The 23,936-nt window shown below is 41.5% G+C and overlaps 1 protein-coding gene across 7 annotated transcripts in view; it reads left to right on the top strand.

The window, feature by feature from the left end:
• The window catches only part of SPIDR (scaffold protein involved in DNA repair), a 305,024-nt gene that overhangs the window by 85,780 nt on the left and 195,308 nt on the right, over positions 1 to 23,936 (top strand). For all 7 annotated transcript variants that reach the window (XM_005279938.5, XM_005279939.5, XM_042857049.2 and 4 more), the window contains exons 6-7: positions 14,229 to 14,485; positions 21,490 to 21,590. In XM_005279938.5, the coding sequence (XP_005279995.2) occupies positions 14,229 to 14,485; positions 21,490 to 21,590 (358 nt within the window). The remainder of the gene's footprint in view (positions 1 to 14,228; positions 14,486 to 21,489; positions 21,591 to 23,936) is intronic.

A 23,936-nucleotide genomic window follows, 5' to 3' on the forward strand; every position in this document is an offset into this window, starting at 1 on the left:
AAGGAAATTAATTTTGTGCCAATATATAAAAAGTGTAAATGGGATGACCAGGGTAATTATAGTTCTTTCAGTCTGACATCGATCCTGGGTAACATAACTGAGTGGCTGATGCTGCACTCAGTTAATAAAGAATTAAAGGAGGATAATATAATGAATGTTAATCAACATGGGTTTATGGAAAATAAATCCTGTCAACCTAACTTGATATCTTTATTTTTATGAGATTACAAGGTTGATAGAGGTAATAGTATTGATATAATATACTTAGACTTCTGTAAGACATTTGACTTGGTACTTCATAACATTTTGATTAAAAAACTAGAAAGATATAAAATTAACATGGCACACATTAAATGGATTAAAAACTGACTTAAATCATGGGTCTCAAAATGTAATTGTAAATGGGGAATTTACATAATTGAACCAGAGTGTTTCTATTGGAGTCCCCCAGAGAGTGGTTCTTGGCCCTATGCTATAACATTTTTATCAATGGCCTGGAATAAAACATGAAATCATCACTGATAACGTTCCCAGATGACACACAAATTGGGGGAGTAGTAAATAATGACGAGGACAGGTCACTAATATAGAGTGATCTGGATTGCTTGGTAAGTTAGGCACAAGCAATTATGCATTTTAATATGGCTAAATGTGTACATCTAGGAACAAAGAATGTAAGCCATACTTACAGGATGGGGGGACTCTATCCTGGGAAGCAATGGTGGTGAAATATTTCTGGGATTGTAGTGGATAATAACCTGAACATGAGCTCCCAGTATGATGCTGTAGCCAAAAGGGTTAATGTGACCCTTGACTACAGAAAAAGGGGAATCTCGAGTAGGTGTAGAGAAGTTATGTTAATTCTGTATTTGGCACTGCTGCTGGAATAATGTGTCCAGTTCTGGTGTTCACAAGAAGGTGTCCACAGTTCAGAGAAGAGCCATGAGAATAACTACAGAATTAGAAAACATGCCCCATAGTGATAGAGTAAATTAATGGACACGTCATTCTAACAGAGAAAGGTGTATAACGCAATCTAATGGCTGGAAGGTCAATATAGACAAAATCAGATTGGAAATAAGGTGTACATTTTTAACAGTGAGTGTTACTAACCACTGGTCGTGGTGGATTCTCGATCAGTAACAATTTTAAGATCAAGATAAAATATTTTTTCTAAAAGATATGCTCTAGGAATTATTTTGGGGAAGTTCTATGGCCTGTGATATACAAGATGTCAGATTAGATTCACAATTGTCCTTGAAATCTATGAAAACTAAGATAGCTTTTGCAGTGGCTGGCACTTCTAAAATCCTCTATAGCTCTTAAAATTTAAGTAAGCATATACAGTTTTCACAAGTCTTATCAGTTCCCTTACTAAACTTGTAGCCATTCTGAATTATTCAGGTTCTTTTTCACTTTTGAGGGCATCATTCTCTCATGTGCTGACAATTATCTCCTTTTACGGGTGGGGGGGTGGGGGTGGGGAATATCCATAAATATTGACTTCCAGATCAGCAGTTCCCAAATTTCATTCTCTCTATAAGTCTATAATATATAACTAAACTATTGTTGTATGTAAAGTAAATAAAGTTTTTAAAATGTTGGGGGAAGAGGCGGGGCGGGGTCTTGGGTTCGGTTACCAGCAGTTAGAAAGGTGGCAAACCTGCAGGTGATTTTCTTCAGACCTGTAGTCAGACTTTTATCCACTGGACCTGACTGGCCTCCTGTCCCACTTCCCTGCCCAACTTCCCTGTGGAGACAGGAGGGAATTCCCCATGCATCCTCTGCCTCCCAGTCCTGCAGGGCAAGGAATATAGAGAAAGCAGCTGCTCTGCTACAGCATTGGGAGGTGGGGGTGGAGGGGCTTTGATCTCTGGGTTCCCTGCAACTGCAGGTTTTGCAGTTGCTCCGAACCAGCCCTGTATGCCTGCATCTTTTCGAATGAAAGGCTCTCTGGCGGTGAGATATGGAACTTTGTAGTTTCACCTCAGTTGCTTCAGCTATGTGGCTCAGCGCAAGCTGAAGGCTAGGCTTAGCAGAAAGCCATCCAGATGTGCACCATATGAGAGTATAATGCCCATCTGCACAAAGACACCACTAATTAAAGTGACTATGCTGGCATGGTCAGTGGGTCTTTCACGATTATGGCTGAAAGCAGTCAGGAGTGTACATTTTGCTTCTTGGGCATTTTCTGGTGCGCTGTAATTCATGTGGCAACTTTTCACGTGAAACAAAGATTTATTAAAGAGTTTTTGGTACGTTGCTTCCAACAATCTCCCAAAGCACCACTGGTACACATATTACGTTTGGGACCCCCTAGATGCTTTAGTGATGGACATGTTAGAAGTACCTGAGGAAGAGAGTGAATTGAGATGATTGCTTATCCCCATATCTTGTTTCTTATTCCTCTGTGGTTTTGGGTGAGTTAATGCAGCCCTTGTTAAACATTATCCTCAACTTGTTGAAAAGATTATCAAAGAAAACATTACATCTAGCAACCTGAAATTCCTCACAGATTTATAGAAATGTAATGTCAGCACATTCCAGGGAATCTAGCAGAAATGGTATTTCAATATCTACTCATTAGTGGCTTATATAGTTATAAAAATCTGAATTATAAAATTTGAAATTGATAAACTTTAAAAAAAATTTTTACAATAGCACATATACTGGATTTTTATTGAACTCCGTCTCCTGCCTTCCACGTTGCCACTGACTGTCCTCCTTAGATGCTTGGAGACTGGCCAAGCAGAACTACTCACTCTGCTAACAGGGTGTGTTTTACAAGCAGATGAGCAATGTTGACAGCATATTTTTTGTCTGTATAATGCACGCGATTCTGCTAAATGTAATGCATTTCCCCAAAAACTTCCCAGGGACAGCACACCTGGCCCAGTTTCTGATGACTTACTTTCCCTCCTGTTCCCACCTCTCTACAGATTAACACACACTCTGTGATATTATATCAATAAACTTAGTGTATTTCTCCCAAAAACAAAGAATTCTAGTAGAGTGCATTTAATGTAAATTTCTTTTTGCTCACTTTTCATGGGTATAGTTAGGAGATGCTGTTGATTTATCTGGGAAAACAAATTAATACTTTCCCCCATTCTGCTGCTAGTGCCCTCAGTATGCATGTATTGTCATCATTAACAATCACTAAAAATGACATGATGCTTCACATGTGTAGAAAAGACACATTCCCTACCACGAAGAGTTTATAGTCTAAAATAGACAATGCCAATAAAAATAAAACCTGGCATGGTATCTTACAAAAGGTAGGCGTGGGGGAAATGAGAAGGTAGGGAGAAGTAAACATTTTAAGGAGGGATTTGAAGGAGATGAGAGCGACTGTTCCAGGCATAAGGGACAGAGCCTTATGAGTTGTGAAGCAAGAAGTGGGGCAAAGGGGAAGGGCAGTCAAGCAAGAGGTTTGGGAGGAATGCAGTGAGAGTGGGAGAAAATGAGTGCGCTATAATGTTCCTTTAGTGCTGTAACCTAAATTCCCCAGCACTGCAGGAGCTGTTAGTGTGGAGCAGTCTGCTGAAGCTCTGAAAATAGAACATTAACCCTGTGTTTGTGTGTACACCTGGATTTATTCCCATAAGATGATACTGAGAGCAGAGATGTAAATGGAAGCAAGATTGAGTCCATCAATAAGCTTTGCTCCAGTTTACTCTTGAAAAATGCAGACCATCAGAAGTAGTACCTCCTCCCCCTCATCTGCTAAGTGAACATTATTTCTGAAGCCTCCAACAAAAATTTCATACCGATTGTGAACAAATCTGTCTACATGGCCAGCTTAGATGAAAGGGCCTAAGGCAGGGGTAGGCAACCTATGGCACGCGAGTCGAAGGTGGCACGCAAGCTGATTTTCAGTGGCACTCACACTACCCGGGTCCTGGCCACCGGTCTGGGGGGGCTCTGCATTTTAATTTAATTTTAAATGAAGCTTCTTAAACATTTTAAAAACTTTATTTACTTTACATACAACAATAGTTTAGTTATATATTATAGACTTATAGAAAGAGACCTTCTAAAAACATTAAAATGTATTACTGGCACGCGAAACCTTAAATCAGAGTGAATAAATGAAGACTCAGCACACCATTTCTGAAAGGTTGCCGACCCCTGGCCTAAGGACTGAAATGGTGATTAGATAATCCAGTTTAGTTCAAAGTACAGGTTGGTGGTAATTGCTCTTTGGCAGATCTGAACTACCTGAAGTTGCTGGAAGAGGAGGAAATGGACTAGTTTGTTGGAGTTTCAGCTGCTAGCACAGAGTCATGTCTAAATCTGAAGTAGAATACCTGCTCAGAATTCAGCATTATGGCATAAGTGGCACTTATGCTTATACCAAGCTGTTCTGATCCCTTCTTTAGATAAGAGCTTGAAACATGCTAAAGATTTTACTTCTAGTACATAGGATTTATTCCTGAATAAAATTCTCTCATTTCAAAATCAAAATGTTGGCAATTCTGGCCTATTTTCTAGACAAGAATGTGGTCTTAAAACCTAGTTCTAATGTAGTTTTTCCCTGTTCAATGTAGGCAACCAAAGTGTTAGAAAGCAGTTTTGCAAGAACTGTATTTATACTGATTTTACTCAGTCTCAAAAAACTGGGGTTTTATAGCCTATATCCACTCATTTTCATAAATGAAACTGAATACATAACTACCTAAAGCAAAACAATATCAAACAGGTTTAATGGTTGATGTGGTGATAACTCTCATACAGTTACCGATAGAAAGAGTAATAACTAACGACTTTAATGTCAGAATAGTCCTTATATAAGTGACAGCAAGGATGACGAGTTCAGTGGTGTTGGCCAAAATTTTCAAATTTAGGTGCCTAAAGATAGACATCTACAGCCAAGTAAGTTCCTGTATAAACGTGGCCTGATTTTCAGTGGTGCTAACCATCTACACCTATTGAGCCTATTGATATTACACTAGTGCCCATGAGACTCCAATCAGATCAGGACTCAATTGTACAAAGAATTCTAGTAGAGTGCATTTAATGTAAATTTCTTTTTGCTCACTTTTCATGGGTATAGTTAGGAGATGCTGTTGATTTAACTGGGAAAACAAATCAATACTTTCCCCATTCTGCTGCTAGTGCCCTCAGTATGCATGTATTGTCATCATCGTTATTAACAATCACTAAAAATGACATGATGCTTCAGATGCTATATAGTTTCATGGAAGACATGGTATTTATCCTGCGGAGCTTGCAAATCTAATTAAGGACAGGATATAAGTGAGTGTAAAAATGAGAGCGAATGGAGGATGAGAGTAACTGTAATACATAGGCAGGGCCGGCTCTAGGTTTTTTGCCACCCCAAGCACGTGCTTGGTTTGCTGGTGCCTAGAGCTGGTCCTGTGCATAAGCTAGTTATGTGCACAGGTTGATCCAAATCATTTTAACAATTTTTTGAAAAATAAATAGATGTCCATAATCTTCATTGTCTCTCAACCTGACATAACTGGAAGAAATTGAAGATATTCTTGTGTGACGATGAATCGGAGATTAGACAAGGCAATAAAACCATATCTGGAGATTCAGCATTGAGACTTAAACAGTTATCAGGTTAATGGAAAACACAGGTTCTGTTCACCTGTGCTACAAGCTGATGGAGATGACAGTAGCGCTGTTTGAGGTAGAAAAATCACAAAAGTCCTGATTTTAAGGCCTACCTACATTACAAAGACAATGGTGTAAAGAGGCTCAGTTACAACATGGCTGTTCCAAATGCCTAGATTGCAAGTGAGTCTCCGTCACACAGTCATATTTATAATAAGGGCAGGGCCTCTAAGTAACCCTAAAACTTCATCTTTGTAAATTGTCACTTAGCCAGTAATTTCCTTCTTTTAACCTGGACTCCTCTCTCCAATAGATAGCACTTTGTCTTACTGTGCTTGTTAGTTTGATCTGTTTGTGCATTCAAAACTTCATTTTAATATTATAACTAGCAAGTGCCTTTGGAAATAAAAATGAAATGAAAGGGGGCCACTTTTTTGTGTGTAAGAGTATACTTGGACTGAGTAAGTATACTGTACTATTTCTGTTAGGAGAATCCATGCTTAGACGAACCTGTTAGGCAGGCTGAAACAGCTTGCAGATATCTTCAGAACTGTAACCTGCTAAACCTGTTTGCCTCAAAAGATGCAGTTTCTGCTCAGAGTTGGAGACTAGAGGACGCCTGTAGCTTCTATTTCTTCCTCCTTGCCACTGGCTCCTCACTCCTTTTTACCTGGCTAAAGCTTCACTAACCTGGAACTTTCCCACTAGGTCAGTGGAAAAATCTATTTTGTTTAGGGTGACCAGACGTCCCGATTTTATCGGGACTGTCCCGATATTTGCTTATTTGTCCCGCGTCCCGACCTATCTTCGGTCGGGACGTGAATTGTCCCGATATTTTGCCTCCGCTCACAGGCAGAGTGGAGCCCGGAGGAGGCTCGCGCCCCCCGACTCTGCCCCCTCCTTCCCCCCATTGGATCCCTCCCCAAATCCCTGCGCCTCCAGCCCTGCCCCCTCACTGCCCCCATTGAATCCCTCCCCAAATCCCCGCCCTGGCCCCGCCTTTTTCCCAAGCACGCCACATTCCTTCTCCTACACCCTCTCTCCCAGGCTTGTGCTGATCAGCTGTATGGCGGCACAAGCGCTGGAGGGAGGGGGGGAGGTGGAGACCGAGCGGAGGCAAGCTGGTGGGGGGGGCGGGATGTGGAGCTCTGGCGGCCGTTTTTTTTTTTCCGCTGGAGGGAGGGGGGAAGTGGAGACGGAGTGGAGACATGCTGGTGTTTTTTTGCTCTGCCGCCGGCTATTTCACCAGTGTGATCTGGTCACCCTAATTTTGTTACAAGTTAAACTGTTCTCTTGAGGTTTTACAAAACCGCAGCCGAAAAATGCATTTTTGGAGGAGCAAAACCATGTTTCAGCCTCTTCTTTCATTTGTGTTTTCTAAAACAAGTGGTGCTGCATGCAGCACCATATTGGCAAATGAGTATCATGTGTATTGGAAGGAGGTAGGATTGTGTGCGTGATGACGTGCATTTTTCAATTTGAGAAGTCAGTGCCAGCTGTGCTTTTTCTGAGCCAAGGCAGTATCATCTGAACAAGGAATTAGAGACAGTCTGTAACAATGCAGATAATTTGTTTTTCATTGCTGTTACTCTTTTTCGAGGCAATGGGTATTAGTTGCTTGTAATAGAAGCCACAAAATTTCCTCATTCAGGTTGAACTCTTTCCTATTACTCTTGAACAGTATTCTGGGCAAGATCTCATTTGCCCCTCCTCTTGGTTATTGGGGTTACTGTTTCCTCTAACAGACAGTTACTATCACCACAGTTATTGTCCACCTGAAGAAGGTGAAGTTTCCTGAAACAAATGACACTACGTAAAATTGCCTGACAGGAGGTACTTCTAGAACAAACATCAACAGTTGTGCAGAAATTGAAGCAAGAATATACCATTTTGATGTCTGTCTTTTGAGTATTGTGCTTTGATCTCCAGTCATTTTGGGGAGCATCCTATTTTTTTCTTTCTCTTTTCATTTTAGTATTCATGTAGATAGCTTGTAAATAGGTGAGAGGTTACAGTAGGATTCCACAGAAGCTGGGAATGGGCAACAGGGGACAGATCACTTGATGATTACCTGTTATGTTCATTCCCTCTGACGCACCTGCCATTGGCTACTGTTGGAAGACAGGATACTGGGCTAGATGGACCTTTGGTCTGACCGAGTATGGCCGTTACTATGTTCTTAGTGCATGTTGTCTGTGAACATCTGCAGACTTAGACCAAATCCCTTCCAATTCCTTCACCCTATGGAAATTTTTCAAGAAATGTCCAATAGGCTTTCAGTGACAATACATGTTAGTGCTAATACTTTGAATTTGATCACATGTATACTTGGGGCAATCTGCAGCTAATAAAGTAGCTAATGCAAACACAACTTCTGGTATTGTGATCTTGACAGAACTTTCAACCTTAGCAGTGTCAGAACTGGTCAATATTTCATTGAGGGGACCTCCAAAGAAAAGCCAATGTGTTCCAGGAAGTGATGCTATTAATTTAGAAGCTGATCCTCTTCCTTTAGAGACAGTAATGAACCCATGCCCTGGCATAATGAGAGGAGCTGTGCTGCTGGAATTAACGTTTTTCTGATGAGTCATTAAAAATGAGGCGCTAACCACTTGTTAAAGATCTCATAGCACTGTTTAGAAGAGATGGGGTATTTGGCTCTGGTTAAATTCTAATTTGAGAAACTACCACTTGTAATATATCATTTCTTCTGCAGATTCATGTGGATGTAGCATTCTTTCTCACTATTTATCCTAAATGATTATGTAATGTTTCTGTGCACGGTTAAACAGCTACTGCATGCCACCCCAGAAGACGGTTGCATTTCATTGTGTCGATGTAAAGTGGCTATGTTGTGGCTTTTGTTGAGGTTGGGAGTGGTGGTTGGTGGAGACTGGGTCAGTGTACTCAGGAGAGGCAACTGTTACCAGTTCTTTAAAAGGGTGCAGTTGCACTCTCTGTGGTGTTAGCCTCAGAGTAATAATGCGTACAGAAGGGGATGTGGGGCACTGAGCAGACCCAGGTCACTTCCCATTTTGCCTGCTCAACACCACCTTTAATGATATGGAGCACATCTGACTGTGCTAGTGCATGTGCACAGAGGAATTGCAAGGAAGCTTCCTGCACTTTCTCCTTCCCTTGTGCACTCAAACAAGCAACCACAATTTGATCTGTACTTTGTAAAGTAATTTGGTGTCCTTTGGGATGAAAGGCATTGCATAAATATAAGCTATTATTATTATAAGCACATTAATTGAAACTTCCTGTCTGGAGCAATAATGCAATCTCCTCTATCATTTTGGGCTTGCAGCTTCAAAAAATTTAAGAACTAGTGATTTCTCTGTCTTATTACTCCTTTTTGTCATCATGGTTAACTCAGCCCACACATTACTATTTAATCTCACAGACTCTGCTCTCTCTGTGGTTATACTGTCAGAAGAAAGGTGGTGTCTCCTACAGTACTGCACACACAAAAGCCTATACCCAAGAGTTTAGGCTTTTAAGCAAAGGTGTATAGCTGAATTTAACCCTTAAGACTGAAAAGAAATACTTACCTTAACTGAATTATCTCCCTGGGTCTTAGTAAAAGATCCTGGGTTGAAGTCAACATAGTGTTTCAATGTTCATTTTTCAAAATGGGGGGGGGAGCTTTAAAGAGAAAAATATGTATAGCTTTAAACTCTTTATTCTTCGAGTGCTTGCTCATGTCGATTCCATTCTAGGTGTGTGTGTGCGCCATCGTGCACAGTTGTTGGAGACTTTTGCCTTAGTGGTATCCCATAGGTTGGCTGTGGTGACCTCTGGAGTGCCACACTCATGCGTCAGTATAACAGGTGCTACCGGCCCTATGCCCTCTCAGTTCTTCCTTACCACCCGTGGTGGTTGATCAGAGCGCCTCTTTTCGGACTGGGAATGGCTGAGCCATTACAAACATTGAATCTATCTCCCCTTGTAAGTATTCTCACACTTCTTATCAAACTGTCTGTACTGGGCTATCTTGATTATACTTCAAAAGTTTTTTTTCTCTTACTTAATTGGCCTCTCAGAGTTGGTAAGACAACTCCCACCTGTTTATGCTCTCTGTATGTGTGTATATATATCTCCTCAATATTTATTCCACTCTATATGCATCCGAAGAAGTGGGCTGTAGTCCACGAAAGCTTATGCTCTAATAAATTTGTTAGTCTCTAAGGTGCCACAAGTACTCCTGTTCTTTTTGCGGATACAGACTAACACGGCTGCTACTCTGAAATCTTTTCCTTGCTTCGCAAGTGGTCAGCAGTTTCTTTCCCTTTTGACTTAGTGGTCCAGCTGTAAATAGTTTTGTTTATTGTAGATTAGTTAATAAGTAGCAGTTAAGTACTTTAGTTAGTTAGGGTCCTGGTGAGGACTTTGTCCCAGACGAGGCATGCCCCAATCGCTGGGTTTTAAGCCCTGCCCTGACTGTAATCGGCCTGTGCAGGTTAGTGACCTGCATGGCAGCTGTCTGAAGTGCCTGGGGGAATCCCACATCAAAGAAAAGTGTCGCATCTGTAAGAACTTTCGTCCCAGGACACGTCCTCACATCCACTCTCTGCCCGGCCTCAGCGCTGTCCCAGCCGGACACACGCAATGCCCAGCACTTGGTCCTCAGTTTGTGGTGCACTCCCAGCACTGGGCTCTACCTGGCACCGATCCCCTTCACCGATGCCCAAGAAGAAGTCTAAGAAGCACAACCCAGCACTGAGCAAGACAGACCAAGGGGCATTGGGTAAAGGATCCTGTTTGGGCCACCTGCCCATGCTAGAGTTGCAAAGGGACAGTTATCATAGAATCATAGACTATCAGGGTTGGAAGGGACCTCAGGAGGTCATCTAGTCCAACCCCCTGCTCAAAGCAGGACTAATCCCCAGAGAGATTTTTGCTCTAGGTCCCTAATGATCCCCTCAAGGATTGAACTCACAGCCCTGGGTTTAGCAGGCCAATGCTCAAACCACTGAGCTATCCTTTCCCCCAAGGGAGCCTCCTACCCCCCTATGTGATCCGCCACTGACTCCGGAGAGTGGTAGGGGACCCAGACTGATGGCGGAGTCAACACCTTCCCAGCTCCCGGAACACAGAGAGCAAAGGACTCTCCCACCGCAGCTGGCATGCGTGCGGTACTGGACCTGGCAAAGGCTCCCTACAAGGGCAAGCCTGCCATGAAAGCCTCCCAGAAGGCAAGTGAACGCCACTGATCTCCGGAGCCGAGGCAGAGCTTTTTGCCGTCACACCTCTGGTCTCCGCGTCAGCCCAGGTCACCGGTTTGCCACAACAGATTGGCAGCACCATGCTCCCAGTCTCTGTCCTTGTGTCGAGACTTGCCCAGAGAGAAGTGCCGGTCATCGTATGGTCGGCACCGGTCATCGTCATGCTGACCCTCTGCATGCCGTCCTGGCAGCAGGGCCAGTGGCCAGCACAATGGCCTTACTGGAATGCCTGGGGTGTGCTGGTTATGCCAATGCCCCCGTCTCACCAATTGTTGGTTGCTGCGTTGGACAATCACCAAATGGCACTGGACTGGTGCGCAAAGTGGAGGGACAGGTGCCCACCCAAAGACCCCCCCTCCTCACTCGGGGAATGATACCCGAGGCACCTCCCACCCCCCCCCAGTGGTTCAGTTGTACTCATCCTCTCCAGATGAGGCTGTGGCGGAGCCCATTCATGCTGGCCCACCAGATGACCTTAAGGAGCACTAGGCCCTGCTCCGAAGTGTGGACACTAACTTAGGCCTAGAGGCGGAAGAAATGGTGGAGCAATCAGACACTTTGCTTAATGTGCTCTCTGCATCCACCCCTGCACGCGCTCCCAGTGCACGAAGGGGTCCTAAAGATACCAAAGCCCTCTGTCAAACCCCGTCCTCAAGCCTGCCCACTTCCACGATGGCTGAGAAAAAGTATTTCGTCTCTGCCAAGGGGCTCAAATACTTATACACACCCCCGCCCCTAGTGTCATTAGTTGTTTGTTTCAGCGGTCAACGAGAAAGACAAGCAAGGGCATTCTAGTTCCACCCCCCAAAAATTAGGAGACCAAGAGACTAAACCTTTTCCGGCTTTCAGTGACAATACATGTGAGTACTCTCCTCACTTACTCTCCAAAAAAAAAAAAAAAAAAAAAATCACAAGATGGGATTTCTTGGGAAATTAATAGTTTTAATATGTGTATAGTAATAAATTCCAACAAAAATATTGCCTTGATTCAGGGGAAAACACTTAAGCATATGTTTAACTCCTATTAAATTCAATGGGTCTTAAGCACATCCTTAGAGTTAAGAACATGTTTAATTGCTTTCCTCATTTGGGATCTATGTGCACAAACTACTTCATGTTTGTAGCCCTTTTTTTTGTTTTTGATGTGATGAGTATTTTAGCCATTTATCTCAGTAAACTCAAATGTCTCCAAAAGCAAAAGAATATATCCAAGGGTTATCTAAAAATGAAGAGCCGGTGTACTAATTTATTACTGTGTGAAACCTTTTTATTTCTGGTTTCATTTCCTGGAGGAAAGCATTGTCCTAAAAACAAAACAAAAAAACACTGTTTGCTAAAATACAGTGTTGATAGCCGTTGTGTTTATTATTAGCCTGCTTCTTTGGGGGGGAGGGGGCCTAAATACATGTTTTGGCCATTCTTTTCTCTTCTGAGTAATTTTTAAAAGTCCTTCCAACTCTTCTTTTTGAAAGCATATGGGTGTTCTTTGAACACTAACCATGCATCTCATAATTTACACTAATCTTGTGTTGGAGAAAAATTTAGAGAACTTTTTTAAAAATACACAGTGAAACGCAATGTTTTGTTGCAAATAATTAGGTTAATTATTGACAGATGACACTGCTAGCTTCTTGAGAGGAGGCACTAACCTCAGTTATCATGATGGCACCAGTGATTTAAAGCCTTCATCGGAGATTTTTTCTGCCTTGCTGACTCCATGGGGAAAAGATATTCTGTGGTCATGGGCATTATTAACTGATGAAAATTTGACCTTGGCAAGTCACTTACTCTCTCTGTTTTTCAGTTCCCCTTCTGTAAAGTGAGGATAATACTTCCAAAGAGCCAAACAGACTGATAATTGCAAAGATAATTCTGAATCATTTATGTTGTTTACACTGAGGAGTTCTTTTGTCAAACTGTCCCAGTGTTGCAATAGCACTATCATGGCTCCACTGGCACTAGAGGTACTACTAGTGTAGACCAGCCCCCAGCAATTTTACTATGGTGTCATGTAACCCGTCTTAGAGCAGTGATAGAGGCGGCAGGTTTGTATAGTTTTTGGTGGTGCCCAGAACGGGTCCAAGTCCTGCCCCGCCCCCACACCTGCCTAAGGCTCTGTGAGAGAGTTTGAGTGTGGGAGGGGTGCAGGCTCGGGGACGGAGTTTGGGTGCTGGGTGCAGGCTCTGGGCTGGGGCAGGAAGTTGGGATGCAGGAGGGGTTCAGGGTCTGGGAGGGACTTTGGGTGCTGGGTGCAGAGTCTGGGCTGGGCTGGGGACTGGGGTGCACGAGGGGGTTCAGGGTGCAGGCTCTGGGAGAGAGTTTGGGTGTGGGAGGGGTGCGGGCTCTGGGAGAGAGTTTGGGTGCTGGGTGTGCGATCTGGGCTGGGACAGGGGGTTGGGGTGCAGGAGGGGGTTTGGGGTGCTGGGTGTGGGTTCTGGAAGGGGGTTTGGGTGCTGGGTGCGGGCTCTGGGCTGGGACAGAGAGTGGGGGTGTGGGGCATGTGGCTGGGCTGGGGATGAGGCGTTTGGAGAGCAGCAGGCAGACTGGGACGGGGAGCCAGAGAGGACGACTCCCCCCAGCCCTCTCCCTGCTGGCAGCAGCGAGCTCCGGGGGAGAGGGGAAGTGGGGCCCCTCCCTGGCATGACACTCACCTAAGCCCCTGCCCCCAGCTACTGCTCAGGAGGTCCAGCCAGGATAAGCCCCTGGAGTCGACTTGGAGTTGCCTGCCGGGGGAGGGAGAGCTGCCATGCGCCTCCTCCCCCTCCCTCTTCCGCCTGCCCCGGCGCCACTCCCTTGTAGCCAGCCGTGACAGCGGCCGGCAAGGGAGCACAGCGTGGAACTGCAGGGGGTAACTGCCCAGGGCAGGCAGGGACGCTGAGGGGAGGCAGGGCCAGGGGAGTGCATGGGGGCGGCAGGCGGGGCCGGGAGAGAGACCTGGCCCCGAACATTGGTGGAGCTGGGCCCCCCAGGCCCTGAATTTGCTGGAGCCCGAGCATCACGGGCCCATACAACTCAACACCCCTGAGCAATGATGGGAGAATTTGAGGAAAACCTCAATGTAGACAAGGCCCATGAGTCAGCTTTAGTAGAAAGTTACAGGCCTTAATGTTCCACAACATCCTCTGCCATGAGATTTTGTATAGCAGTTTATAAAAACATTACTTAAAGGAATCGTGTCCATTCTCTGAGCTGGAAATGAGTCCTAAGGGGCACCTTTAAGTCCCTTTAGAACAAAGCTGACTTAACCCAGTATTTTAATAAAGTCGGATAGTCAGTAAAGAGATCTTTAGATTATTGGAGTCAACTATTTCCCCTAACTTGAAAAACCTACATCCAAAAAATAAATCAGACGTACTCTTCTGTCAGTGTATGTTCAGACTTGATGCTCTATGTTTGTTCTTATTTTCATATGTCCAGACAGTTTCTACCGAAATTTCTGAATATTCATCTGAGAGTGAAAACCTGGAAGAAGGCCAGGTGGACACAGAGTCTTCTAATTTGGGATTTAGGAAAAAGCTACAATCAAATTCTGAAGCAGATCTGGCACAGGTGACAGGCAGATCTGCAAGTGACTGGCTAAAATCGGCACAGGCCCTTCTGCAGACACCTGAGAAACAATCAGATAAGACCTCAAGGACTCCAGAAGATTCTGCAAAGAAAAGGAAATTGCTAAGGTAGATTACAATTCTTTTTCAAGGAAAAACTTCAATTGAAAAAATCAGAATTAACCAACATTTATCAAAAACAGTAGAATCTATTATAAGATTAATTTCCTTTTGAGTTAAAATTTTAAAGAAGAAAAACTTACTCAGACGCGCTCTCATGTGCTAACAGGCAAACTGTGTTTAAAAAAAAAAAGAGAGCGAGCGAGCATTTTTGTCTTGAAATCAGTGAGGAAAGCACTGGATTTTGAACTCCAGCTCTCTGTTTCAATATAGTTGAGCACTTTTAATAGTGATTTAAAATGCCTTACAGACATTAATTCTATCCCCCTTCCCAGCTTTTTTAGGCCAGACTGCAGGGGTAAGTTAGCTTTAGGGTTGAAGTCAGAAGAAAGGTACAGTAGAACCCCGTTTATCCAAGCCTCCATTATTAGGCTCTCTGTATTAAGTGAACCACCAGCACACACAGGAATATGGGAAATTGACACTGCAGCTCCGGATGGCAGGGCTCTGTTTTTTTGCATTCTGTAGCATAACCACATGGTGTGACTAGCCGTCAGGGATTGATGGACCCCATCAGGTTTCAGAATTCTCTAAAGAACAAAACTGTAGATGGTGGTCCATTCTGGTGCTGTGCTGGTAGCATTATCATCTTTAGTTCAAGTTGGCAAGGCCTGATGAAACTCATCATACGGTACTTAAGGAACTAGCTGAAGCAATCTTGGAAGCATTAGCAATTATTTTTGAGAACTCATTGAAGACAGATGAGGCCATGGGGACTGGAGAAGGACAAACATATCATCTTTTTTAAAAAAGGGGAACAAAGAGGACACCAGGAATTCTAAACCAGCCAGCCTAACTTTGATACCTGGAAAGATACTGGAACAAATTATTAATAGGGCTGTCAAGTGATTTAAAAAAATTAATCGCAATTAATTGCACGATTAAAAAAATTAATTGCAATTAATTGCTCTGTTAAACAATATTAGAATCCATTTATTTAAATATTTTTGGATGTTTTCTACATTTTCAACACAGAATACAAACTGCACAATGCTCACTTTACATTTATTTTTGATTACAAGTATTTGCATTGTAAAAAAACAAAAGAAATACTATTTTTCAATTCACCTAATACAAGTACTGTAGTGCAATCTATTTATAATGAAAGTTGAACTTACAAATGTAGAATTATTACAAAAAAACGATATTCAAAAATAAAACAATGTAAAATTTTAGAGCCTGCAAATCTACTCAGTCCTACTTCTTGTTCAGCCAATTGCTAAGACAAACAAATTTGTTTACATTTACAGGAGATAATGCTGCCCACTTCTTATTTACAATGTCACCTGACAGTGAGAACAGGTGTTCACATGGCACTGTTGTATCCGGCATTGCAAAGTATTTATGTGCCAGATATGCTAAACATTCATATGCCCCTTCATACTTCTACCACCATTCCAGAGGACATGCATCCATGCTGATGACTGGTTCTGCCTGATAACAATCCAAAGCAGTGCAGACTGACGCATGTTCATCACCTGAGTCAGATGCCAACAGCAGAAGGTTGATTTTCTTTTTTGGTGGTTCGGGTTCTGTAGTTTCCACATCAGAGTGTTGCTCTTCTAAGACTTCTGAAAGCATGCTCCACACCTTGTCCCTCTCAGATTTTGAAAGGCACTTCAGATTCTTAAACCTTGGGTTGAGTGCTGTAGCTATCTTTAGAAATCTCACATTGGCATCTTCTTTGCATTTTGTGAAATCTGCAGCGAAAGTGTTCTTAAAATGAACAACATGTGCTGGGTCATCATCTGAGACTGCTATAATGTGAAATATATGGCAGAATGTGGGTAAAACAGAGCAGCGGACATACAATTCTCTCCCAAGGAGCTCAGTCACAAATTTAATAATTTTTTTTTTAACAAGCGTCATCAGCATGGAAGCATGTCTTTTGGAATGGTGGCCAAACCATAAAGTGGCATATGAATGTTTAACATATCTGGCACGTAAATACCTTGCTGTGCTGTCTACAAAAGTGCCATGCAAATACCTGTTCTCACTTTCAGGTGACATTGTAAAGAAGAAGGCATAATTATCTCTGGTAAATGTAAACAAACTTGTTTGTCTTAGCGATTGGCTGAACAAGAAGTAGGATGGACTGAGTGGACTTGTAGGATCTGAAGTTTTACATTGTTTTCTTTTTGACTGCAGTAATATAACCAAAAAAAAATCTACATTTGTAAGTTGCACTTTCACGACAAAGAGATTGTACTACAGTACTTGTCTGAGCTGAATTAAAAAAATACTATTTATCATTTTTACAGTGCAAATATTTGTAATAAATATACACTTTGATTTCAATTACAACACAGAATATAATGTATATGAAAATGTAGAAAAATATCCAAAATAGTTAATTTCAATTTAACAGTGCAATTAAAACTGTGATTAATCGTGATTATTTTTTTTAGTTAATTGCGTGAGTTAACTGCAATTAATCGACAGCCGTAATTATTAAACAATCCTCTAAGCACCTAGAGGATAATAGAGTACGGTACTATAAGGAATAGTCAGGATGGATTTGTCAAGAACAAATCATGCCAAATCCATCTAATCCCTCCTCCTTTGATAGGGTTACTGGTGTAGTGGCTGGGGAGAAGCAGTAGATGTGATATATCTTGATTTTTAGAAAGGCTTTTGACACGATCCCACATGACATTCTTATAAGCAAACTAGGGAAATGCGGTCTAGATGAATTTATTATAAGATGGGTGCACAACTGGTTGAAAGACCAGACTGAAAGACTAGTTATCAGTAGTTCACTGTCAAACTGGGAGGGCATATCTAGTGGGATCCAGCATGAATCAATCCTGGGTCTGATACTAACTAATCAATATTTTCATTAATGACTTGGAGTGGAGAGCATGCTTATAAAATTTGCAGATGACAACATGCAGGAAGGGTTGCAAGCACTTTGAAGGACAGGATTAGTATTCAAAATGACCTTGACAAATTGGAGAACTGGTCTGAATTCAACAACATGAAATTCAATAAAGATAAGTGCAAAGTACTTAGGCTAGGAAGGACAAATTAAATGCACAACTACAAAATGGGGAATAACTGACTAGCTGGTAGTACCACTGAAAAGGATTTGGGGGTTATAGTGGATCACGAGTTGAAGATGAGTCATCAGTGTGATGCAGTTGAGAAAAAGGCTAATATCATTCTGTATTAACAGGAGTGTTGGTACGTAAGTCACGGGAAGTAATTGTTCTGCTCTACTTGGTACTAGTGAGGCCTCAGTTGGAGTACTGTGTCCAATTTTGGGAGCCAAGCTTTGGTAAAGATGTGGACAAACTGCAAAGAATCCAGAGGAGAGCAACAAAAATAAGGTTTAGAAAACCTGATCTTTGAGGAAAGGTTATTTAATTAAAAAAAAAAAAAAAAGACACTGCATGTTTAGTCTTGAGAAAAAGAAGACTGAGGCGGGAGACCTGATATAAAGAGGATGTTGATTAATTGTTTTCTATGTCCACTGAAGGTAGGGCAAGAAGTAATGGCTTAATTTGCAGCAAGGGAGCATTAGTTTAGATATTAAGAAACACTTTCTAACTGTAAGGGCAGTTAAGCTCTGGAATAGGTTTCCAAGGGAGGTGGTGGAATCCCAGTCAGTGAACAGGTTAGACAAACCCCCGTCAGGGATAATCTAGTTTTACTTGGTCCTGCCTCAGCACAGGGGGCTGGAGTTGTTGACTTCTCGAGGTCCCGTCTAGCCCTATATTTCTATGATTCTTGATTCTATGCTACTGCACTGCATAGTAACTAGCTTCCAAGGGGTTGTTTTGTTATTAAGGAAGCAATGTAACCAATGAGAGATGGATCATGCTGGTGTTCAGGTAGTGAAGTGTTGTTCCCATGCTTTCCACCACACACAGATCTTGAATTGGAGACCTTATCTACACTAAAAAAATTGGCATGTTTTTAACATCAGACAGAGCCAAAGGGAATGTGTAGCAGCCACCACCCTTTAGGAAGCTTATTTCTGCAGCCTGTTCTTTCACACTCATACCTTAGGATGAAATTGTGTATTTGTGTAAGTTCTTTCACTCTTGGAGTTCCATTATGAAGGGTAGAAGGAAGAAGATATTTGAGGTTTTATAGAGTTTGTTGCATGGATTATACCAATAATTGTTTATTCATAATACTGGTAAACAAGAAAACTTAAAGACAAAGTGTAGATAAAATGGGATGAACAGTTGCTATAAAACTAAGCTTTTTGTGGCTGAAAATAAATGTCTCGTGTGAAGGTTTTATGGGTTTCTAGCTTTTTCAAGTAAGATTTTATTTTCATCAGCAAAACTGACCAATTATTCTGAGGCCTGTGGGTCAGTTCAGGAAATGCAGACTTTGTACAATGTTAACTCTTCTGTTTCCAGATCTGTCACTTTGTAATATTTTTTTCCAGCTATCATGAATCTTTCCTGTATCAGTACAATTCCTTCTATACTTTATTAACATTCTTAGCTTGAATTGTTTTGAGCAGGTTAAGGAAGTTTTATCTAATTATTTGATATGTATTTGTACTATAGAACAGTGGGGTACTTAAGATTTGATCTGCTAGAAGGCACTTATCCTTTTCAAAGGACCAGAAAATACAGAGTGTCCTGGTATTCCACACAGTAAAACACAACCAATTCCCATCATACAAGACCAGCAGAGGCCCTGAATATAAAATAAAATGCCAAGGGAAAAAGGAGCTGATTTATACTATCTAATTGGATCTGTTTTCCTCACATATGGATACAAATAGTATGAAAGCTTCGCAGCTAGAGCCTAATTCCTCTGAACTTTCTGATCTGATAAAATACTGGAATTATAAACACTAAGTAAAATTTCACTTGATAATTCATTCCTGGACTAAGAGGACCTAACTGAAGTGCATCACTCTGTTGTGGCTGACCTGGATTCTAATATAGTTTGGTCAGAGTGGACAAGGTCAATCCATGTTAGAAGTACATTTAAGGGATATGTCCTAGCCTAGGTAGAGAAAGACATAGGGTGAACAAAGGTTGAATTTGGCCACAACTCAGTGTAAATCCTGCTTAATCAAGATTGTTAAGTTTAATTGTGAGTCCCATGAAGCTCTGGAATGATTTCTCAAATGTGTCTTTCAGCTTCCTTCTGAACATCAGTTTTGTAGTTCATTGAGAAGTTAAATAATTTTTCCTTTTTGCTTGTGAAAGATGCCAGATTCACAGCACTGGACTTGTCCCTCTCCCTTCCCCTTCCCACCCTTCACAGAACAGGTACTGCAAAGGCAGCAGCAATGAAAACTTTCAAAAAACGATTTACCAATGTGCCTCAACCATCACTCCTTGGGCCTTTTCACAGCCTGGATATTCACTCTCCATCATTCTTTCCTTGGTCTCTCCGATGAGACTTTCTACAGTAGTACCCAATAATTCCATTTATGGTAGGTCTTTTGTGATGTGAATAATTGTCCACTGGGAACTGCACTGAGACCAACAATTTGTTTCACACAGACTGCTGCACAGCCATCAGATGGTAGCAACTTTTAGTGACTACCAACTTGTGTTAGATTTTAACTGACTACTGGAACTACCACTTAGTCTCCATAGCCCATTACCAGTTCCTCCAGTTTCACATTTGCTGTTCAATCGCCCAAGCTACTTAGTCGTCTTCACTTAGGCAATAAAAACTTATGTCTATACACAGAGAATCGGACTAATCTTCCTACATTGTAGGTTTGACTTGCAGATTAAGTTAACAAAAGAACAGGTTCTGAGATATGATAGATGTAAACCTTAGTGCTTAGCCACTGGGAAGCTGTAATAATCTGTTGGACTAATCTTCCTACATTGTAGGTTTGACTTGCAGATTAAGTTAACAAAAGAACAGGTTCTGAGGTATGATAGATGTAAACCTTAGTGCTTAGCCACTGGGAAGCTGTAATAATCTGTCCAGAGTTTGGTAAAGGGGAATTTGCTGATAGAAGAAAGTGGAGAAGTCTACGAGGAGGGGAATTGCTGTCACTTTGGTTGCCTGTCTCTCTTTCTGGAATCTTCAGAGAGATTTTGTCATGTAAGGAATTACTAGATAACTGGTGACTAATGTTGTGCACTCCTTATTTGGCCGCCCAGCTTTCTTCCAGAATAGCCCTGCATAAATGATTTTTTCAGATGATCTTATTCTCAGATGGATAAATATGAAAATGCCTAAGTTAGAGGTGAAGAAAAATGCCCAAATAGTCCCATAATAGTCCAAACCAATAGTCCAAAGGGAGCTTCATACACACTAGTCTGTTTGTTCTTAAACTAGAAAACTGACCCCTTTGGGGTCAGTATCAAATGTATAGGAATTGCTTTGAAATTACCTTAAGGGGGTATGTTTCAGATGCCACTCCTCTTCCTTTGACCTTGAGAATGTTGAATTAATTCCTGTGTGGAGAGTTTTCAGGCCACTGAAATGCACACTTGACCCAGCTTGTGAAATGAATCCTAGGGTAAAGTGTGGGTAAAAGAATATTTTTGCAATCACTCGTTGCTAGTGTGCAATCAATTTTGAAAAAGTGGTTCTAAAGTGAACCCCAGGTGAAAGTTATGGATAAGGTGATATTCTGGGCGGGGCATTGCTCTTGACACATGTGGGCCTTTTCAAAATTGTCCTATATTTGTGTCTGTTTTCTAATTTAAAAAAAAAAAGTGGAGGTGCAGAGGGAGGATGGAAATACTTCCTTAAACTCATATTGGTGGGGGACTGAGGGACTTGAAATTTTGAATACCAGGATGATGAACATTTCTGTGTCTTGTTTATTGTACTAAGATCACATTTTATTGGGATTGTAGCCCAATCTGAATTGTCTAGAGTGTAATTTTACAGTATGTCTCTGTCTCTGAGGGTCACAGAATAAATATTTCATGTGTCCTATGACTTGTCACTTGTCACAACTGAACACTAATTCGTGGTTTAATTGAGCATTTCTTTATTCTCTGCAGGGGAGGGCTAGCAGAGAGGTTAAATCGGCTGCAGAACAGAGAGAGGTCTGCCATTAGCTTTTGGAAACATCAATGTGTTTCGGAGTATAAAACCTCTTCAGGTGAGAACCCATGTATGTAGGTATGTTATATGAAAGTACATATTTGTTACTATTACAGCTATTCATTAGAAAAATACTTTACATTGCTATGCATATAGTAAGATGGTGCAAGTTTGTATTCTATATAGCAGTGGCTCTGAGTTGTGGCATGTGCACCATTGATATTCTGCAGAACGGCATCTCTTATCTAGCACATTAGCAGTACTTGAGTTCAAAAGGTGAAAATTTTCTGTCTATCTAGGGGCTTAAATGTTAGGAAATGCCAGAATTAAGATTGCATAGGAAATTTTAATTTATCCCTTGCATGTATGCAGTTTATGATACAGTCTCCAATTACATGATCATATGCCTCTCTGAATCTTCAAAGAATGTAGCTGCCAAACTCTTAAGACTCAACTGAGCGTGTATAAACTGTGATTTTTTTCAGAGGCTCATAAATTGGCTGAATTTGGGTGAATTTTCACAGGGACAACAAAGGGCACATCTCTTACATCAGGGCAACCCCACTACAAAATTTCAAGTCTGTCTTGCAAAGGGTGGAAGTGCTAGAGCTTCTCAGCAACATGGCTGTGATTTTTTTTTTTTATTTTTTATTTTTTTTTTACATATATTTCCCTAATGTAATCTGGTTCTCAAAAATAGCTGACTTGTTTTAGCTGAATTTAAAAAAAAAAAAATTCAACCTAGGTCAGATGCCCAGTATGGAAAATTTCAGCCCGAATGGTTAAAATTTTGCTTTGACAGTTAAGCAACCTTAATGTAACTGCCTGTAATCTAAGAGTGTAATATTTTTCTTGTGCTGCTAACTGTAACACTTTTAGCTTTCATCTTATTGGGATTCAAGCTAAGAATCTCTTGCTGGTCTCAGTGTAATGTTGATAAACAAAGTGCCAGCTCTGGCCAAAGTTGTAGGCGTTAGCTAAGAACTGACAAACTCGTAGCTGGAAACGAAACCAGCTTACCTGTATGTTAGTTTTGTTCAAACTAGGTATTAGTCTTCTGAAAATGGATTTAGTGTTTAGACTCTATGAAATGCTTGTAAATTGCCTCATACATTAATCTCACTTGTAATGTCTATATTCCATGCTATAAAGTTTGTGTTCTGATTGTAAAAATGCCTGCTCTGAAATTGTGAACTCAAACAGGAAGAGTCAGTCCCCCCTACCCATCCAAGAAGACTATCAAACATTAAGTAGGCCATTGTAAGACAAAAGCTTTGTTGACCATGTCCACCCATGGAGAAGTATGTGCAGAAGGCCTTGTGCCATCCACTTGAATGCTGGAAGAGGGAAATAAAAATTACTAGCATGAAGATTTTTTATTCTCTTTGCTGTTTGGAATCTCACAAGGGCAGGAGCTAAGAAACAAAAAGCAGAGATGCCCAGGGTTGTCCTCGGTTAAGCCCTAAAAAGATGTCCGGTGTTGACAGATTACTACATCTGTCACCTTTTCAATCACAGACTCATTTGTGTATATATGCTTGCCTGCTTTAGCCTGTAAATAACTCTCTTACTTCTTTTTCCTAGTTAATAAACCTTTAGTTACTTTATTACAGATTTGGCTGTAGGCATTGTACCTTAGATCTCATGCCAAAGACAAATTGATCTGGGGTAAGTGGCTGGTCTCTTGGGACTGGGAGCAACCTGAATATTTTGTGATTTTTGGTGTAAGTGATCATTTATCACTAAATCCAGCTTGCCTGTGTGGCAAGATAGACTGGGGAGCCCAAGGGGACTGTTTGTGACTCCATGGTAAGACTGGTACAGTGAGATAGGAATTCACATTTGTTACTGGGTTGTTGTAATCTAATTATAGAACATACCACCAGTTTGGGGTGTCTACCCTGCTTTTGTCAGTCTGCCCTGAGGTTGGTACTCTTGGCTGTGAGCTGCTCCAGGCAGCATGATACTCAGCCTTCTGAGTTTTCTTTGCTCTGATAATATTTCTAAAATGCAGGATTGTTTCTGACTCATGCGGCTCTTGTCTCTGCTTCTGTTGCTAAAGGCAGACGCAAAAGAGACAGATGAGCACAGTGATCAGTGCGAGGAGAAGCAGCTTAGTTGTTGAAGATGTGTTAAGTCATTTTGGATGCTCTGTATTGTATGTTCACATAGACCAGAAATTCATTGATAAGGAAGTAGGGAGGAATTCGCAATGAAATTAATCCAAAGCTTTTGGTTTTATTTGTGATTTTAGGAGAAATGTTTCCAGAAGGGTCTGGCTGACCCCCTCATGGCATTTTATGTTGCAAAAACTGAAGCTTTCATTTTGCTATTATCTTGCATGTTGTGTCAGCCTCCATGTCATCCAATGAAATCTTTCTTTTTGGCTTTATTCTTTAAAAAA

This window comes from Chrysemys picta, chromosome 2 (assembly GCF_011386835.1).
Source record: "Chrysemys picta bellii isolate R12L10 chromosome 2, ASM1138683v2, whole genome shotgun sequence".
Taxonomy (NCBI): domain Eukaryota; kingdom Metazoa; phylum Chordata; order Testudines; family Emydidae; genus Chrysemys; species Chrysemys picta.